This window comes from Catharus ustulatus, chromosome 6, assembly GCF_009819885.2.
Source record: "Catharus ustulatus isolate bCatUst1 chromosome 6, bCatUst1.pri.v2, whole genome shotgun sequence".
In the NCBI taxonomy this organism is placed as follows: domain Eukaryota; kingdom Metazoa; phylum Chordata; class Aves; order Passeriformes; family Turdidae; genus Catharus; species Catharus ustulatus.
Window position 1 is genome coordinate 2,273,008 of NC_046226.1, and position 17,852 is coordinate 2,290,859.

Consider the following 17,852-nt stretch of genomic DNA (forward strand, 5'->3'; position numbering starts at 1 on the left):
TCTGCTTGTCTGACATGTTTTAGGAGGATGTGGGCTCTTTTAAAACATTCTCTTTGGTTTTCACTCAGCATTGCTCTTGGCCAGTGCTTCAAAGCTCGAGTTCCTGCCTGATGAGCACAAAACCTCACATGAAACCTCCTGAGATGTTCTGTGTACCCAGGGTGCCCAGAGGATCAGCAAAACACATTTCAGGGAGCTGAGCATTCCCAGCATCTCCCTGAGCTCTCCCTCACATCTCCAGGAACCAGCAGCTCTGCCCCTCTGGCTGATCCACCTGCACAGCAACAGGGTGTCAGATAATTATCATTAATTTTATCTTTCTGCTTTCAGGAAGATTGCTGGATTCACATAGCAGCAGGAAGGAGGAGGAAAAAATGGATCAAAAATGGATCACCTGGTCTTTCTGCTTCATTTCTTCCCCCTCCAACAGGATGGGAAATGCTCCCTGGAGAGCATCACTTTGGATTTGTGCTTTCAGCCAGGAGCCTCTGGAAGATTCCAGGCAGCCTGAAAAACGTGGAGCTCTCAGCAGGACACAGGGAATGGCTCCCACTGCCACAGGGCAGGGATGGATGGGATGTTGGGAAGGAATTCCTGGATGGGATGAATTCCCAGAGCAGCTGTGGCTGCCCCTGGATCTCTGGAAGTGTCCAAGACCAGGCTGGACAGGGCTTGGAGCAGCCTGGGATGGTGGAAAATGTCCCTGCCATGGCATGGATGGGATTTGAGTCCCTTTCCAATCCAAATCACTCTGGAAAACTCTCCTTCACTGGGCAGAAGGCTGGGCTTGATCTCTCAGATGTCCCTCCTAATCTGAAGTTTTTTATGACCAAAGCTCTGTGACTGAAAAAGAAAAAAAAGGAAAAAAAGGAAAAAAAAGAGATTTTGCCTGCCAGGACCATTTTTGCTGAGCAGAGCTGCTCCCACCTTGTCACCCACTGTGGGACAAAGCAGAGCAGGGACACTGCCAGACCCCTTGAGCATCCCACAGTCCTTGGGAGCTCTCTGCAAGAGACCCAAGGGAAGGAGCAAGCACCAGGATTTCACATTCCCCTCACAGCAGCAGCATTTAGAAATCCTTGCCATCACCATGGATACTGGAGCACGGGAATGCAGCACTCACCACAGCCAGACTGGGGGGATGCTGCCAGGAAAACACACCTGGCCAGCTCAGATCTCACCTCAAATGCAGGAAATCATAGGGAAAATACAGGAATTCAGCTTTTTTTCCAGGTTAAATCCTTCCTCCAGGCACTGGGCTCTGAGTTCCTACAGCTGGATGCAAGCCTCCCAGGTTGGAATCCAAATCCCTCAGAATTTCCAAAAAATCTCCACAAAATTCCCCACAGAACTGCACAAATATTCCCAAAAATTCTCCAAAAATTGCCATAAAATTTCCACAAAGTTACACCAAAATGCTCTTGAAATTCCCCCTAAATCTCCACAGAATTTCCTCAAAATCACCCCAAAATTCCCACAAAAATTCCCACAAAATCCCCACCAGTTCCCCTGAGAATTACCACAAAATCCACAAAAATTCCCACAAAAATTCCCCCAAAATCACACCAAAACTCTCACAAAAATTCCCACAAAATCCCCCCAAGATTCCCTCAGAATACCCACAAAATGGCCCAAAAATCCCCTCAGATTTTCCACAAAATCACCCCAAAATTCCACCAAAAATTCCCACAAAATCCCCTCAAGTTCCCCTGAGAATTTCTACAAAATCCCCAATATTCCCACAAAAATTCCCAAAAAATCACCCCAAAATTCCCACAAAGTTCCCACAAAATCACCTCTGAATTTTCACAAAATCTCCACAAATTCTCCACAAATTACCGCAAAATCCCCAAAAATTCTCACAAAAATTCCCACAAAATCACACGAAGATTCCTTCAAAATTCCCACAAAATGGCCTCAAAATCCCCTCAAACGTTCCACAAAATCCCCTAAAATTCCCCAAGAACTACCCCAAAATCCCCTCCGAATTTCTGCTAAAAATTCCTAAAAAATCACCCCAAAATTAAAAAAAAATCCCGCCAATATCACCCCAAAATTCCCTCAAAATTCCCACAAAATCACCAAAATCTCCTCAGAACTGACTCAAAATGCCTTCAAATCTTCCCCAAAATATACAGTGAATTGCCCCAAATTCCCTAAAATTCCCACAAGAATCGGCCCAAAAAAAAAACCCCAAAAATTTCAAGCTCAGGAGATATTTGGAAGTGGCTCTTGGGAGCCCATATTAATATTCCCAAGGAAAATAAACCCCAGAGAGAGGCACTGAGTGATGAAATCAATGAAAGAGGAGACTGGGAAAGGAAATCACTGCCCTGGATGGATGATGAGAAGGTTGTAGATCCATTAATAAAAAAAGGAAAAAGAATAAATCAATAATCCTTGGAAGAGCTGAGATAATGACTGCCTTTAAAAAAAATTAATTTTTAATAAGAAGGGATGTCAGGCTAATTAGGAAGTGATGAAGAATTTGGTGTTTCTGCAGAGAAGAGGAGAGAGGGAGTTCTGTCCCCACAACTGGGAGGGATCTGCATCACTGGAGCACAGAAACACATCCTGGTGTCACCACTGAATTATTATTCATTATTATTCATGGAGAAGTGAAGAATCCAGGAAACACCAGGGGATGGGAGCAGGGAGATAATTCACATTTACAGTAATTTCACAATTATAAGCCGCACTGAGTACAAGCCGCACTTCCAGGTGCCAGCAACTTTTTATTCTTTGTCCATATATAAACTGCACCTGATTATAAACCACACATTACAATCCAGAGTGTGATCAAAGGTTTCTGTTCTATCACCATCTGCTGAGGGTGGGGCAGTGATCCTGATCTCTGTGGGAGATATTCTGCTAATGGGCATCCATTGAAACCAGCTGGGGCAGTGTTCTTTATCTCATGGGATATCTCCTGTTCATGGCCATGGTTTATAAACCAGCTGGGGCAGTGTTCTTTATCTCCATGGGATATCTCCTGTTCATGGCCATGGTTTATAAACCAGCTGGGGCAGTGTTCTTTATCTCATGGGATATCTCCTGTTCATGGCCATGGTTTATAAACCAGCTGGGGCAGTGTTCTTTATCTCCATGGGATATCTCCTGTTCATGGCCATGGTTTATAAACCAGTTGGGGCAGTGTTCTTTATCTCCATGGGATATCTCCTGTTCATGGCCATGGTTTATAAACCAGCTGGGGCAGTGTTCTTTATCTTTACACAACCCATCCTTCCTCCAGCCAGTCATTTTCTGCTCATGGCCATTGAGTCCCACTGTGGCACTGATAAAATTACTGCATCCCATTGGGAGTTGCTCCAGCCAGGGGGAAGAGCCCAACATTTCTTACCAAGATAAAAACAGAGGTTTTGGGACACTAAGGGAGCCCCTTTCTCCACTGGACTCCAGAGGAAAACCGGATTTCTCCACATCCCCACTGGAGCTCCGGAGGGAAACTGCACCTTGTACAGGAGCACTGCTCCAGCTGAGCCACATCTGTCACTGCAGGAGGATGCAGCCACCATGGGATGGGACTGCTGCCAACACCCTGCCTGACGGGTGTCAGGCTGTACTCTGACTGTGTCAGGGTTTGGGGTTTGTTCTTTGTAGTGCTGTATTTCTATTTTAATTTCCCTAGTAAAGAACTGTTATTCCTAATTCCCAGATCTTTGCCTGAGAGCCCCTTGATTTCAAAATTATAATAATTTGGAGGGAGGGGGTTTACATTCTCCATTTCAAAGAGAAGCTCCTGCCTTTCTCAGCAGACACCTGTCCTCCAAACTAAAACAGCAACTTTTCCTTCTTTGTCCATATAAAAGCTGCACCTGATTATAAGCTGCACTTTGGGTTCGGACCAAAATTTTAGTCAGAATGGTGCGGCTTATAATCGTGAAATTACTGTACTTCAGTAATAGGTTTGGGTTTTTTTAGGAGAAAGTGCTCTCAAGGAAAAAAACCAAAATAAAAAAAAAAAAAAAAAACAAACAACAACAAAAAAAAACAACAAACAAAAAACCCCACAACCAACAAAAAACCAAAACAAACAGGCTAAGGAGGAAATGAGCCACAGATACAGAAGTAAAACAAAAAGGTGCCAAGGCCACCACTGTCCCATGTCCCCAAGTGCCACATCCACAAGACTTTTAAATCCCTCCAGGGATGGGGACTCCAGCACTGCCCTGAGCAGCTCTGCTGTGACTGAACAACCCTTTTGGGGAAAAGAATTTCTCCTAATATCCAACCTAAACCTCTCCTGGTGGAACTTGAGGCTGTTTCCTCCTGTCCCATGTGTGGGATGTCACCAGAGCTGCATGCACAGCAGACCTGGCCCAGGATTAACCCAGTGAGCTGGAGCTCATTAACCCTGATTTTTAATTAGCTCCTAGGTGGTCAGCCTGAATTTTCCAATCCACACCCCTTGGACTGACAATCCAGAGGCACAGGACAGCCTGGATTTGTCCCAAAGTTTCTGTCACAGAGATCCAGCGGTTTTAATACAGCCCAAAAATGTGAAGTTTGGGCTTTCTCCAGTGGCTTTTTTCCTTTTTTTTCCCCTGAGTCACAGAAATGCCAGGGCCTGCTCCTTTCCCTTGAAAGCTTTGCTTTATTTAAAGATGTTTCCATTTAAACTTCAGTTTTGAATAGAGCAAGGAAAAGCAGCTCCTTAAGCCAAGCTTGCCCAGGCCTGCCTTTCCCATCTTTCTCTCAAGGGAAGAGCTCCCAGCAAAACAAAATAAAAACATTCCCTGGACATGGAGCAGCACCAGGAGCCAACATCTCCAAAGTGGCAAAGCCACCAAGGAGGGACCTGGGTGGTTTAATTACAGACCATAATGTGAACACAGGCATCAAAAATAATCATCTCTCCACCCCCCCTGCCTCAGAATAAACACCTATTTTTTGCTGCAGAGCTGCTCAGCCACCAAGAGCACCTGCCTCCAAAATCTTCTCCCTCAGGAAGAGCTTGGTTGATGTATTTATGCACATGCAAAGTGGGGAAGTTGTTACATAAAGTGTTATATAAATTACCTACCAAGTGCACAGAAATGCTCAAACTCCACCAACCTCACGCTGAAGGAATCACTTTAAGTCACCACAGATATTCCTGACATCCAGGAGAAATGAAGGGGACAGGATCAGGGCTTCAATCCCACCCTGGACACACATTTGTGACATTTTTGTCACATTTTTCTCCTGCCTCCTTCAAACTTGGAGACCCCAAACCATGTAAGCTGTTTAAATCAAATGGCTGCAATAAAATAATTATTGATTGCATAAATGTTCTGCCAAGGCTAAAAGCTTTTGCTGGAGATGGAGCTGAGGCACAAAACTCTGCTCTGTGCCTGGGAAGCACATTTAGGAGCAGGTCATGGTTTAGGGTGGAGTTTGAATCAGCACAGCCCCCCTGAACTCCACCTGCAGCACCTGCTCTCACCAGGTGATGGTGTTGGCCCCATAAAATTGGTTATATTTATATTTAATTTAAATCAGTTGTGTTTTGGGGGCAGGTACAAGGAAATTTGGATTTTTCCTGGGTTCAGGAGCCCTGCTGGGATGTGACCTCTGCAGGAAGGGCTGCATAAATACAAACCCCACTGGTGGGTTTTGGTTTTAGTTACATTTATTTTCCTGTTTGTAACACATTCACTGGGATGGAAACTGAGCCTGATTTAACTCTGAATAAATCCCAGAATGGTTTGGGTTGGAAGGAACCTTTAAAACTGATCTAATCCCATCCCTGCCATGGCAGGGACACTTTCCACTGTCCCAGGCTGCTCCAAGCCCTGTCCAGCCTGGCCTGGAACATTCCCAGGGATGGGGCAGCCACAGCTTCTCTGCTCCAGCACCTCAGCACCCTCACAATAAATAAATTCTTCCTTAAATCTAGATTGAATCAATCCTCTTGTGGTATAAAACCATCCCCAATTCTGTCCCTCCCTCCTGGGGTCACTGTCAGGTTTGTGAAGCCCAAAGCTCTGGGAGCTGATCCATGAGTGACAATTCCCAGCCTTGCTGAAGCCAAATCCCTGGCATATGGCAGAAGGGCTTTTATCCCACCCCACACATCCTGCTGCAGCCCTGACATCAATTATCCCTGACTTTCCTCTGGGTGCATCACAAGACGAGCCGAGGTGCCAAATGCTGAGTGCACAAGGTCCCTGCAGGACAATCTGTGCTAATTGCCACTAATGACCTTGTGCAGCATCCCCCTCCTGTCACCGCCTCTGCCAAGCTGCAGAGATCCCAGGAATCGCATCCTGCTTTTCCCCCCGGGCTGAAGAGACATCCCACAGCCACAGGAGGGGTTTCCCCAGCTCAGAGCTCCTGTTTGAGGCCACCCTCACCACACCAGGCTGCTCCAAGCCAGCTTGGAACCAACTGAACACAATATTTTTGTCCCTGAAGCCTCTGCAGGTGTGAGGTGGGGATGGAGAATGCTGAGAGTGGGCAGGATCCCACTTCTTTTCCCCTTTCCTTCTCCTTTCCATCCTGCAGAACATTTCCTTCAGGCTTTCCTGACATGAGACACTCCTGAATCCCTGAGGTTGGAAAAGATTTCCCAGCCCATCCAGACCCAGCTGGGCCAAATCCTCACATTGTCCCCAGCACAGTGAGTGCCACCTCCAGGTGACACCTCCAGGGATGGGGATCCAAACCTCCCTGGGCACTTCCAACCCCTGATCCCCCTTTCCATGGGGAAATTCCTGCTGTGCCCACCCTGAGCTGTTCCCTCTGTCCCTGTTCCTGGAGCAGATCCCAAATTCCCCCCGGTGTCCCCTCCTGGCAGGGACTTGTGCAGAGCCACAAGGTCCCCTCTGAGCCTCCTTTTCTCCTCTGGCACCTTCCTGCCACTCCCAGCTCAGCCAGGAATGCCATCCCAGCCCAAGCAGCCACATCTGGAATAGCACAGCACCAGGAACCTGCTGCACCAGGCAGGGCTCAGCTGGCAGCTTGGCCAAAGCTCCTGGCAGCCAGGACTGGAGAAAAGATCCTTGCTGGAGCTGTCCTTCCCCATCTGACAGCCTGGCACCACGGCAGGAAATCAATGGGCACAGATGGGTCAGTGCTGGCTCATCTGGCCACAGCTCCAGGAGCACAGCAAGGCTCCAGTCCCAGCAAATGACCTCCCTGCCCCTCAATCTGTCACCTGGCCTTAGCAGGGCAGGGGGAAGGTGCAGCATCCACTGCCAGAGGGCAACGTTTAAAATGAAGGGGAAAAAAATTAAATAAAAAATCCTATATTCATAAATTTTAACTGCTGTGCTTCGGGGGAGGTGAGAAATCATTTCAGAGGTGAGAAACTGCCTAAGCTTCACTCTGATTCACCAAGGTGTGGGCTGCTGGCAGCACAGACCTCAGCAAAATGCCCTCTGAGATCCTCATTTCCTGAGAACAAAATGTCAGGATGGTGGAGGAGCTGGTGCAGGAGGGATCCAGCACAGAGCCAGTGTGGGTTTGGTGTGACAGCCTGACATGAGGCAGCCCTGCTGCTCCTCACAAAGAGGGAACAGCCTCACAGAGAGCTGGCAGGGCAGCAGGAATGGCACAAGAAAGAGGGAGCTGAACTACAAAGGAGCAGCCAGGAAGGAACATCAGGACAATCACAGGAGTGATCACAGACAGCCATGGAAGATGAAATTTGTTTTACACCTCAGCCTTGCACCCTGCCCAGGAAGGAGTGCTGAGCTCCCAGGGGATGGTGGCATCTGTCACAGAGCCAAGGGACACCAGCAGCCCTCACCCAGCACATCAAGGGCTCTCCCCAGGCATCATCTCACATGTCCCAACCTGAAAAAGCATTTAAGTCATGCCCTCAAATCTCTCACTTCAATCTGAGTCTGAGCAAGGATGGAAGAGATTTCCCAGGGAGGGAGAGAGGCATCACATCCCATTGTGTCCCTGCTGGGATCTGTGTCCTTGATAGCATTTCACCCAGCTCCTCCACCTGGTTTTGGAAATTCCCAGCTCATCTCCACGTGTCCCATTATGAATTCCCATCATGATTGTGGCTGGGCTGGAGGAAGGGCACTGGTGCTAAACACACATTTCCAGGGAGAGGACAGACAGGAGCTTTGTGCAATTATTTACCCAGGGAGAACTGATCCCCTGCCCACCCCTTCCCTTTGCAGCATCCTCAGGGAGAGGCTGCCAGAATTCCCTCCCCTGCTGCAGAATAAACATCTTCCTGCCAGCATCTTCCCACCCCTCCCCTGCCCAGCCTGCATCCCTGGGTGACACAGCCCTGCCAGGAAGGGAACAGAGCAGAGTCTCCAATCAATAAATCTGCCTTGTTAGGAATAATCCATTTCAAAGCTTGACACAACCTCCCCCCACTCCCATCTTTACATCCTCTGACAGAGAGAGCACAGAATCAGAGAAGGGGGAGCAAAACCAGACCCCAGAGTTTGTCACTGCAGACAGAAAGGTCCTTCCCAAGCAGGAATCCCAGAGGCACAGTCAGAGAATCACAGAATCCCAGGATTGTCTGGGTTGGAAGGGACCTTAAATCCCATCTTGTTGGAGCCCTGAAATTTGGGATTTTTTGAGCTTTCTGTGCTTTCTGGCACTGACCCCCTGGAGAACACTGATTCTGACCTGAGGCTCCAAATTTGAGTGATGGAGTTAAAATCAGGGGTGTGCAGTTAAACAGAAGTGTGTGATTTCACATGGGGAAGGATATGAATTTGAGGTTTTTATAATATAGTAATAGGTATGGGACAAGCTGGAGGATTTGAGGTGTTGTTTTTTTCTATCTTCTTCCTCCTTCTTCATGATTTCAGGCAGTAATTTTTGGTTGGACTGCACTGCAGGTCACAGGGGTTTGGTTATTGGGTCAAAACTATAAAAAATATAGGTGTTAATTCTCTATTGGACTGTTTGGCTTTAAAAGACCTTGTAACCAGCTCAGTTCAGCTCCATTCTGATCTCTTCTAGCTAGTAGCTGTACTTTAGATAAGATTTAATCAACAACCAAGCCCAAACATGAGAAATTAATCTCCTCTGTGTTTTTTATGCTGACTCTGAGTGAAGACAGAAGAAAATGAAGACAGGGCACTGATGAGGTGGTGCAGTCACCACATTTACACCCTGCCATGGGCAAGGACACTTTCCACTATCCCAGGCTGCTCCAAGCCCCATCCAGCCTGGCCTGGAACAATTCCAGGCAGAGGAAGCAGGGAGAAGAAAAATGGAGAAGTTAACAGCACCAGTGAATTAATGCAGCTTGACTCAAGGGGCAGTCAGTGTTATCTGGGAAAACAGAGGGATTTCAGCAGGGAAAACCCCCAGAGCTGCAGGTGGAAAGCAGCTCCACAGCACAGGCTGTCAGGAATGATGTTTTGGATGATGCTCTGTGCACCCTGGAGCTGAGGGCAAGGCTAAACCCATCATTAATTCACACACATCCCAATCCTGCCACTGGGAACAGCAACAGGAACAGAACTGACCATGCAAATCCAGGGAAAAAACCACAGAATTTAGTGCAAGGCTCCAAAGCCCAAAAAAAAAAATCATCAGTTGAAAGATGCTCCACATTTCCAGGATTGGTGATTAAATAGCAGCAGTGTGGGGCAGCCAGGCTGGGATCTCCACAGGAGATCTGGGATTTCCAGGAGGCATTGGAAGTCACAAATGTGATCTTCCACTCCAGTGGCTCTGTGCTGCTGCATCTGCTTCCATGGAGCTGTGCTCCCTCCACCCCAGCTGTGGATCCAGCCCTGGGAATGGCAACTGTGGCTCCAGCACCATCCATGCATGCCTTATTAACATCCAATTCCCAGCCTTTTTTTTATTTTTTTTTATAAAACCCATCAACTCCTATAAGGTTAGTAAGGGGGAAAGGGTAATTAACACTGATGGGAAATCCCTCAATGCCAGATCCCTCCCAGGGCAATTTCTGCTGTTGCAGAATTGTGCAGGCTCCCATTAACACCCCTCTACTTCTGTGACAAGGGGAATTTAATGGCTAATTAAATACAAAAACGTGGCCCAAACCCCAGTCCATGCTGTGCCAAAGGTGTTTGGGGTTGGCATCACCCTCACAGTCACCTCTCTGCCCTCCCCTGCTGCTCAAGAAAATTTCAAGCTGAGCTTGGGTTTTGTATTTTCTGCACTGATCAGAGCCCTCTGCTGAGCTTTTCCAGGCACCTCCAGGTCAGGCTGGCCCCAAAGCTCCATCTAATTCTGAAGGCAAAACAGGAGCTGGTTCAGACTGCAAACAACATTTTCCTTTCAATAGGGAAGGTGAATTCTCTGACCTGCAGTTCTCAGCTCTGCTCTCCCTCCTGCATTAATCAGGGAGGTGCCACTGGAATGGGTGAGAGCTGGGCTTTATTTTTTTTCATTTTTATTAATTTCTATTCATTTCTGCCTCCCTGGTGAAGAGCTGAGCCCATTTCCTATTTATGACCCACCCCTCAGTGAGGGTCCCAGACCCCAAACCATCCTCCCCTCTCCATGGGGATTTGAGAAATTCACCCTGAGAGCTTTTACTCCTCCCAGTAATTCCACACCAGCCTCTGCCTCTCCTTCCAGGACATTACCTGAGCCAGGGTCACCAGAGATTTATACCCCCAGCTCTCTCTAAATAGAAATTTATCCAATTCATCCCAGCAGGATGAGCTGAATGAGCAGGGAATGAGCTGCCTTATTTATAAACCAATTTAACAGGTAAAATGCCTCATCCCAAGAACAAGCAAAACAAGGAACAAAGCTGACAGAAGAGCAGCTTGGAGAGTTGTTATGCTCCAGCCAAGTTTTTCTTTAATTATTCTTCCATGCAGCTGGGAAGAGCAATGCAATTTGAAGGCACTCTGAACTAAATGAATGTGTGTGAGTAACACCAGTTAATTAAAGGCTGCTGAAAGCTCCTCCCAAGTTCAGCAAAGGGAAGGGAAATTTCTCCCAGTGGTTATGTGTTAGATTGGTGGAAAGTGCACAGCAGGACTCCAACAAGGAATTTGTGGTCATAGGGGAAGAGGTTGTGGCAAGAGGAGAAAACAGGAAAGACTTAGATGGGAGATTGGGAAGGAATTCCTGGTTGGAAGGGTGGGGAGGGACTGGACCAGAATTCCCAGAGAAGCTGTGGCCACCCCTGGATCCCTGGAAGTGCCCAAGGCCAGGCTGGAGCAGCCTGGGATGGTGGGAGGGGTGGAATGAGATGATCCTGAAGGTCCCTTCCACCCCAACTCATTCTGGAATTCTGACACCAAGCAAAGTTTTCCCTCTAAAATCCTGAACTTGTGGGTGCTGGATGATTTAGAAGAGCAGGAATGAGCAGTGCAGAGCATCCCCAAAGCCTCCTGAGAACATTTCCCCACCAAAGATCCACCCTGCAGCAGTGTCAGCTCTTCAAAAGCATCCTGGCTAATAAACAGCAAAGCTTTCCACACCCTCAAGTAATTTATTTAACACCAGGCACAGTGGTTGCTCTGCTTGCTAATTCTCCTTTTTTTCCAGGTGAGGGATGTGGTGACAGGGGAATCTCTGGGTGTGGATAATGCTGAAATTTCCCTGAGACACAAGAATCAGTCCCTGGGTTGATTCCTCCCCATCCCAGCTGGGTGCTCCAACCAGGAGGGTCCTTCCTTCATCAAATGGCCAAGAGAAGAAAAAAGATGTGAGAGAATGGAGGAGGTTTGGTATTTACAGAGTGCAGTGTGGATGAAGATGGGCCCCACCAGAGCTCCATCTGCTTGTGGAGGTGATTCAGAGCCTGAGCCAGATGGTGCCACACAGCCCTGCTCTGTCAGATTGTGTATTTTTGTATATCCACAGAACCATGGAGTGCTTTGGGTTCAAAGGAACCTCAAATCCCATCTCATTCCACCACCCCAGCCTGCTCCAGCCTGGCCTTGGGCACTTCCAGGGATCCAGGGGCAGCCACAGCTGCTCTGAGCACCCTGAGCCTCCCCACCCTCACAGGGAAGAATTTTTGTTTTTTCCTCATATCTAAACTTCCCCCTGCAATGCAATAAAAGCTGCAGTGATTTACACCCACTCTGAGATGACCCTGGGCCCATTTCCATCTGCAAATAACTCAGAGGTCACCTCCTGCCTCCTGGGCTCCAAGAACCCCTGGGAGAAGCTGCTGTACCACATTACCTTTGATTAACAGGGGTCTGGGGCTGCTCCTTACCCCATTAAGTGCAGTGAGTGCAAGGCTAAGAGCCACCTGACAGAAAGCTTTTATCCAAATAAATTTACAGGAAAAGGCAGCATCACCTCTGGATCCTGAGCAGGCACAGGTTGGAAAATCATTTAGGCTGGAAAAGACTTTTAAATCATGAAGTCCCCCTGTCCCCAAGTGCCACACTCACACAGCTTTTAAATCCCTCCAGGGATGGGAACTCCAGCACTCCCCTGGGAACCTTTTGCCAATGCTTAACTTCCCTTTCCATGAAGAAATTCTCCCCAATATCCAATTTAAACTGGCACAACTTGAGGCCATTCCCTCTCCTCCTGTTCCTGGAGCAGATCCCAAATCCCCCCTGGCTGTTCCCTCCTGTCAGAGCCACAAGGGCCCCCTGAGCCTCCTTTTCTCCAGGCTGAGCCCTCCCAGCTCCCTCAGGGATTCTCCAGCCCCTTCCCAGCTCCCTCAGGAATCCTCCAGCCCCTTCCCAGCCCCCTCAGCCTCTCCTCATCTGATTTTTTTTTCCAGATCCTGACATTTCTTTGCTTTTTCTGACTCCAAAGCCTCTCAGCCTGTTTGCCACCCTCTGGATTTGGCCCCAGAGGAGTGGAGGAGGTGGGGAGGCTTTTTTGGGCATTGCTGGAAAAGGAGAGGATGGATCCTGCTGCTGCAGATGGAAAAAGGCTGGAAAATGGGATTCAGGAAGGCATCACAGCAAGGCTTGGGAAACATTAAGGATTCTCCCTGCTTCTCTTCAAACAGCAAATATTTTACTTTGCAAATGCAAACAGATCTTGGTCATACAGCAACTCCCTGGATACTTCCCCAAGCTCTGTGGGGTACAGGAATTCCCATGGACACATTCCCAGTGTCCCAATCTCCCCTCAAAGTTCCTCTGGCAGCCAAGACAGAGCCCTGGCCAAGTGAGCTGAGGGAAAATCCTCTCTGCTCATCCCTGTCTTGGCTCTGGCATCCCCTGGGCACAACTGAGAGCCCCTTGCAGTGTTTCCCTCCCCTGGTTCTCCCCAGATGTCCAAACCAGCTGGGATAAAGTCCCAGTGTGTGATTTTAAAAGGAATCACCTGCATCCCTCATTCCATCTGTGCTGGGACAGGAGGAGCTGAGCTCCAGGAGGAGCCTCTGAGCATCACTGCTGATCCCACAGGTGTGGGATGGAAATTCCCAGGGCTGGGCTGGGATCTGCAGTCTGAGGACAGTTAAATCCCATGTAAAATTAAAATGGGGAGCACTGTTTTCCTTCCACTGAAGTCAAGATTTGTTTCTGCTTCTCTCCAGGAGGATCTGAACACGCTGCCTGACCTCAAGGAGAGTCCCAACTCAGAGTCTTGCTTTAGAATGTTGGAATCATTCAAGTTGGAAAAACCCTCTGAGATCACTGAGCCTAACCCTTCCCTCAGCACTGCCCCATGTCCCCCAGTGCCACATCCACATGGATTTTAAACCCCTCCAGGGATGGGGACTCCCCTCACTCCTCACAGGACTTGTGCTCCAGAGCTTTCCCAGCTCTGCTGCCCTTCCCTGGGTGCAGAAAACAAAAGGAATGTGGATGAGAGTGGAGAGAAGAGGCAAAGACCCATAGTCCCAGCTCAAAGCTTCTTCCTGCACTGCCCAAAACCAGAAGATTTTCACCATGGGACCCCTGACCTCTCCAGCTTCTTTTTAGTGCATGGCAAATCCAGGCTCACCTTTGCTGGGATGTGGATGGCAAAGACCAGAGCAGCCTCCTGCAATGTGTCCCACCCCAGGGAGGTGACAAGTGCCAGGGACTCAGGAGCAGAGTGATGGGTGACAATTCAGTATTTGAGACAGGCAGGAACAACTGCTCTGCATCACTGCCTCTCACTTCCCAACCCAGAACATTTTCAAACCTGCTTAAAATCTGCTGCCAGAATCCACAAATATCTGGGAGACCTTTTTAACCTGTGCCAGCAACAGCAAAATGAACTGGCTGGGATTTCAGGGCTGTGGGAGACAGCAGAGCCCCTGGAGATCCTTCCCAGTCTGAGTTTGTACACATCCATCCATCCATCCATCCATCCATCCATCCATCCATCCATCCATCCATCCATCCATCCATCCATCCATCCATCCATCACATCACCAAGCTGCTGAGCCTGCACTCTCCACACATTCCCAGCAAAGACAAGAGGGACTCAGATGCCTGAGGAATTAATGATTCAGCTCCATCTTGTGCTCCTGCTTCTGGCATGCCAAGCAGCATTCCAGCTTGTCAGGATAAAAACCCAGACAGCTGCAATATCTGTGCAAAACTGGGACAATTCAGATTAAAAACCCCTTTCCCTCTGTGTTTCTCTGAATATTTACCCCGCTCCCAGTGACTGAAAGGAAGACAGGGAGGGAGGATTTGCCACAATCTGTGAAATCCCAGCTCCCTGAATGACAATTGATTGTGCCTCAGCTCTGATTATTTTAAATGATCAGCTGGGAGAACCTCAGGGAGGAAAGGGAAAATTGGGGCAGCTCCCAAAGAGGGCTGGGAAAAAAACCCTTTGGATTTGGTTCCAAGGGGAGCACGCTGCATTTAACAGGGATTGATTGCCCTGAGCCTGGAAATCACCCACAGAGGAGTGAACGCTGCTGCTTTCAGGAACAACAGCTCACCCAGGCACTCCTGGATGTCAGCACAGGCTGTGGGGACAATCACAGCCTCCCTGGGCCAGAAGGGAAGAGCATTCCAAAGAATATTCACACCAAGGGGTGTTGGAATGGTGCAAGAGAATTCAGGAATGGCTGATGGGTGTAAATTAAAAGAGGGTGGATTTAGATGGGATATTGGGAAGGAATTCCTGGCTGTGAGGGTGGGGAGGGATGGTACAGGGTGCCCAGAGAAGCTGTGGCTGCCCCTGGATCCCTGGCAGTGTCCAAGGCCAGGCTGGACAGGGCTTGGAGCAGCCTGGGACAGTGGATGGTGTCCCTGCCATGGCAGGGAGGGACTGGATGGGATTTAAGCTCTTCCAACCCAAACCATTCCATGATTCCCTCCTGGGAGCTCTGGGTATCATTACACTGCTCAACACACAGGAAAAATCAAAAGGGGACAGTCAAGGTAAATAACCTCTTCCCCTGATTTTGCTGGATGGCATCTCAAGCAGCAATCTGAGCTCTGGCCCTGGAATCACTCCTTCAATTATTCCTTAACACCACATTTAACTCCAAAGACTCCTCCCCTCCCTAAAAAGCACACAGGGAGACTGTGTTTCCCTGCAGAAACACAGCTCTCTCAAGGCAGGTGAGACTTCACTGCCCAATTTCCAAAACTCCCAGGGTAACTGGATGAAAATCACCATTTGAAATAATGTTACAGCTCCACATTTGTCAGCTACATCAATGAAACAGTGCCTGCCTAAAGCCCTCCCTTGGGAAAAGGGATTTGGAAGGGAAAGCTACAACTCATCTTATTCCAACCCCACTGCCATCACCTCCCACCAGACCAGGATGCTCCAAGCCCTTCCCAACCTGGCCTGAGCAGTGAAGTTCTCCCTCACGTTCAGCTGGAATTCCCAACTCTGCCTGTTGCTTCTCATCCACCTGGAGCCTGGCTCCATCCTCTGCCTCCCTGGGAGCATCCTGTGCCATCCTGATCCTGGGCATCCCACACCAGCTGGATGTCCCTGCAGCTCTGGGATCAGTGACTGCACCCCATGGACAGGACAAGGGCACCCAACTGCTCTGGCACATCTCTGAAAATCCAGAGTTGTTCCTGCTCCCAGCAGCAACAAGCACCAAACCCTTCTCCCCACAGCACAACGGGGTTCCCCCCTTTTTTGGGGCACTGTGACAAGTGACAGCTTGTCCCTGCATGCACCCACTGACCCAGTTCGGGGTGCAGAGCTCCAGCCCAGAGATGCAGGGAGCACACAGAGCATCCCGAGCCATTCCTGGAAAGCAATCCACACCCTCCCCCGTTCCTGCCACAGGTCCCCCCACCTGCTCCGGTTTGGATTAGGGGCCAATTATGCCGATGTTCATGGGAGGAATGATGCCCTGTGCCCTGTCCGCCCGTGTCCCAGTCACTTCTGCCCCAGTTCCTGCGGGTGGGAGGAGGGATGGATGGAGCTGGGGATGGCCACAAGCGCTGGGACCCTCCTGCAGCACGGAGCGAGCGGCTGATCAGCATTCAGGGACAGGCTCCAGGCTGCCACCCCTCCTCTTCCTCCTCCTCCTCCTCCTCCCGGTGTGCGGCAGGAGCTGGCACCCCACGGCTCCCCGCTCCCACGTCCCCAAGGTGCATTTTACACCTCCCTCCTCCTCCTCAATCACCGCTCCCCACGGCGCAGATCCACCCCCGGGTCCAGCTGGCAGGGCTGGCTTTGGGGACCCACGGGCAGCATCATCTGCACCATGGGAGCGCCGAGGGGACACGCTCCTCTCCAGGGAATGGGAGAGGACGGATGAGGATGGATAAGTGAGGATGGATGAGGATGGATGAATGAGGATGCTCCCACCCTGCTGATGGAACCTCCGGGACAAGGTGGCTTGGCCGGGGCTCACCTTGTGCAGCTTCCACATGGCTCCCAGCGCCTTGACCTCGTGGCTGGAGTGCTTGCCCTCCTCCAGGCACTGGTAGCACACGGGGCTCTTGCACTGCACGCAGTACATGCTGTGGTTCTCCAGCTCGTGGTCGGTGCAGGTGGAGATCTTGCGGGGGCTGAGCCGGCGGCTGACGCGGCCCTGGGCCGGCGGCACCAGGCGATGCTTGGCCAGCGGTCCCCGCGGCGGGTGGCACCGCAGGCGGCACGGGTCGCAGTAGAACACGTCGCACTGCTCGCACATCACGGCCGCCTCCTTGGGCGCCTTCTCGCAGAGCTGGCACCGCAGGGCCGCCGCCCTGCCCTGCTGGTAGCGGTCGATGACGCCCTCGAGCAGGCGGTTGCGGGGGAAGCCGCGCAGCCCGCGCTCGTCCAGCACCAGGCTGCGGTGGCACTGCGGGCACGTCAGGCACGCGTTGCGCGGCGGCGGCGGCGGCGCCAGCGCGGCCGGGGGAGGCGGCGCGGCCGGCGGGAACACGCGGACCCCGTTCGGGGACTTCTGGCACGGCGTGGTGGGAGCGCTGGCGAAGCCCCCGTAGGAGCCGTAGCCGCTGTCCGCCTCGCTGTACAGGCTCATCTTGTCCAGGTCCAGGTAGTCATAGTCGGAGACGGCCGAGCCCGAGGCGCGGCGGCTCTGCGGAGACTCCGAGTCCGGCGTCTGCACCAGGATGTTGCGGGCGCACGCCTGGCACAGGTTGTGCGAGCAGGGCAGGATGATGGGCTCCCGGTAAAAGGAGCCGCACACCGGGCATTTCAGCTCCTCTTCCATCTCTTCCATAAGGGAGGGAAGGAGGGGCGGCGGCGCGGCTGCGACGGCCGCGGCAGGAGCCCGAGGAGCGACCCGCACCGCACCGCGCCTCGGCGCCGACTGCCGCCCGCCCGCCGCCCGCCCGCCGCGCGCGCCGCCGGGCCCCGCCCCCGCGCCCCGCCATTGGTCAGCCCGCCGGCGCGGGGGTGCGCTGCGCGCTGTGATTGGCCGAGCCGCCTGTCCGTCACCGCGCCGGTGCCGCTGCGGGGGCTGCGCTCGGGGCTGCGGCGCCGCTGCGGGGTCGGTGCGGGGAGAGCGCCGGTCCCGGCCCGGCTCTGCCCGCGGCTCTCCCGCTGCTTTCCCGCTGCTTTCCCGCTGCTCTCCCGCTGCT

The 17,852-nt window shown here is 51.0% G+C and overlaps 1 protein-coding gene across 8 annotated transcripts in view; it reads right to left on the reverse strand.

The window, feature by feature from the left end:
• Positions 1-17,564, reverse strand: part of TRIM9 (tripartite motif containing 9) — a 60,401-nt gene extending 42,837 nt beyond the window's left edge. For all 8 annotated transcript variants that reach the window (XM_033061951.1, XM_033061946.1, XM_033061950.1 and 5 more), the window contains exon 1: positions 16,676-17,564. In XM_033061951.1, coding sequence (XP_032917842.1) covers positions 16,676-17,491 — 816 coding nt within the window. In that variant the 5' untranslated portion in view covers positions 17,492-17,564. The remainder of the gene's footprint in view (positions 1-16,675) is intronic.
• Between the last annotated feature and the right edge of the window lie 288 nt (positions 17,565-17,852).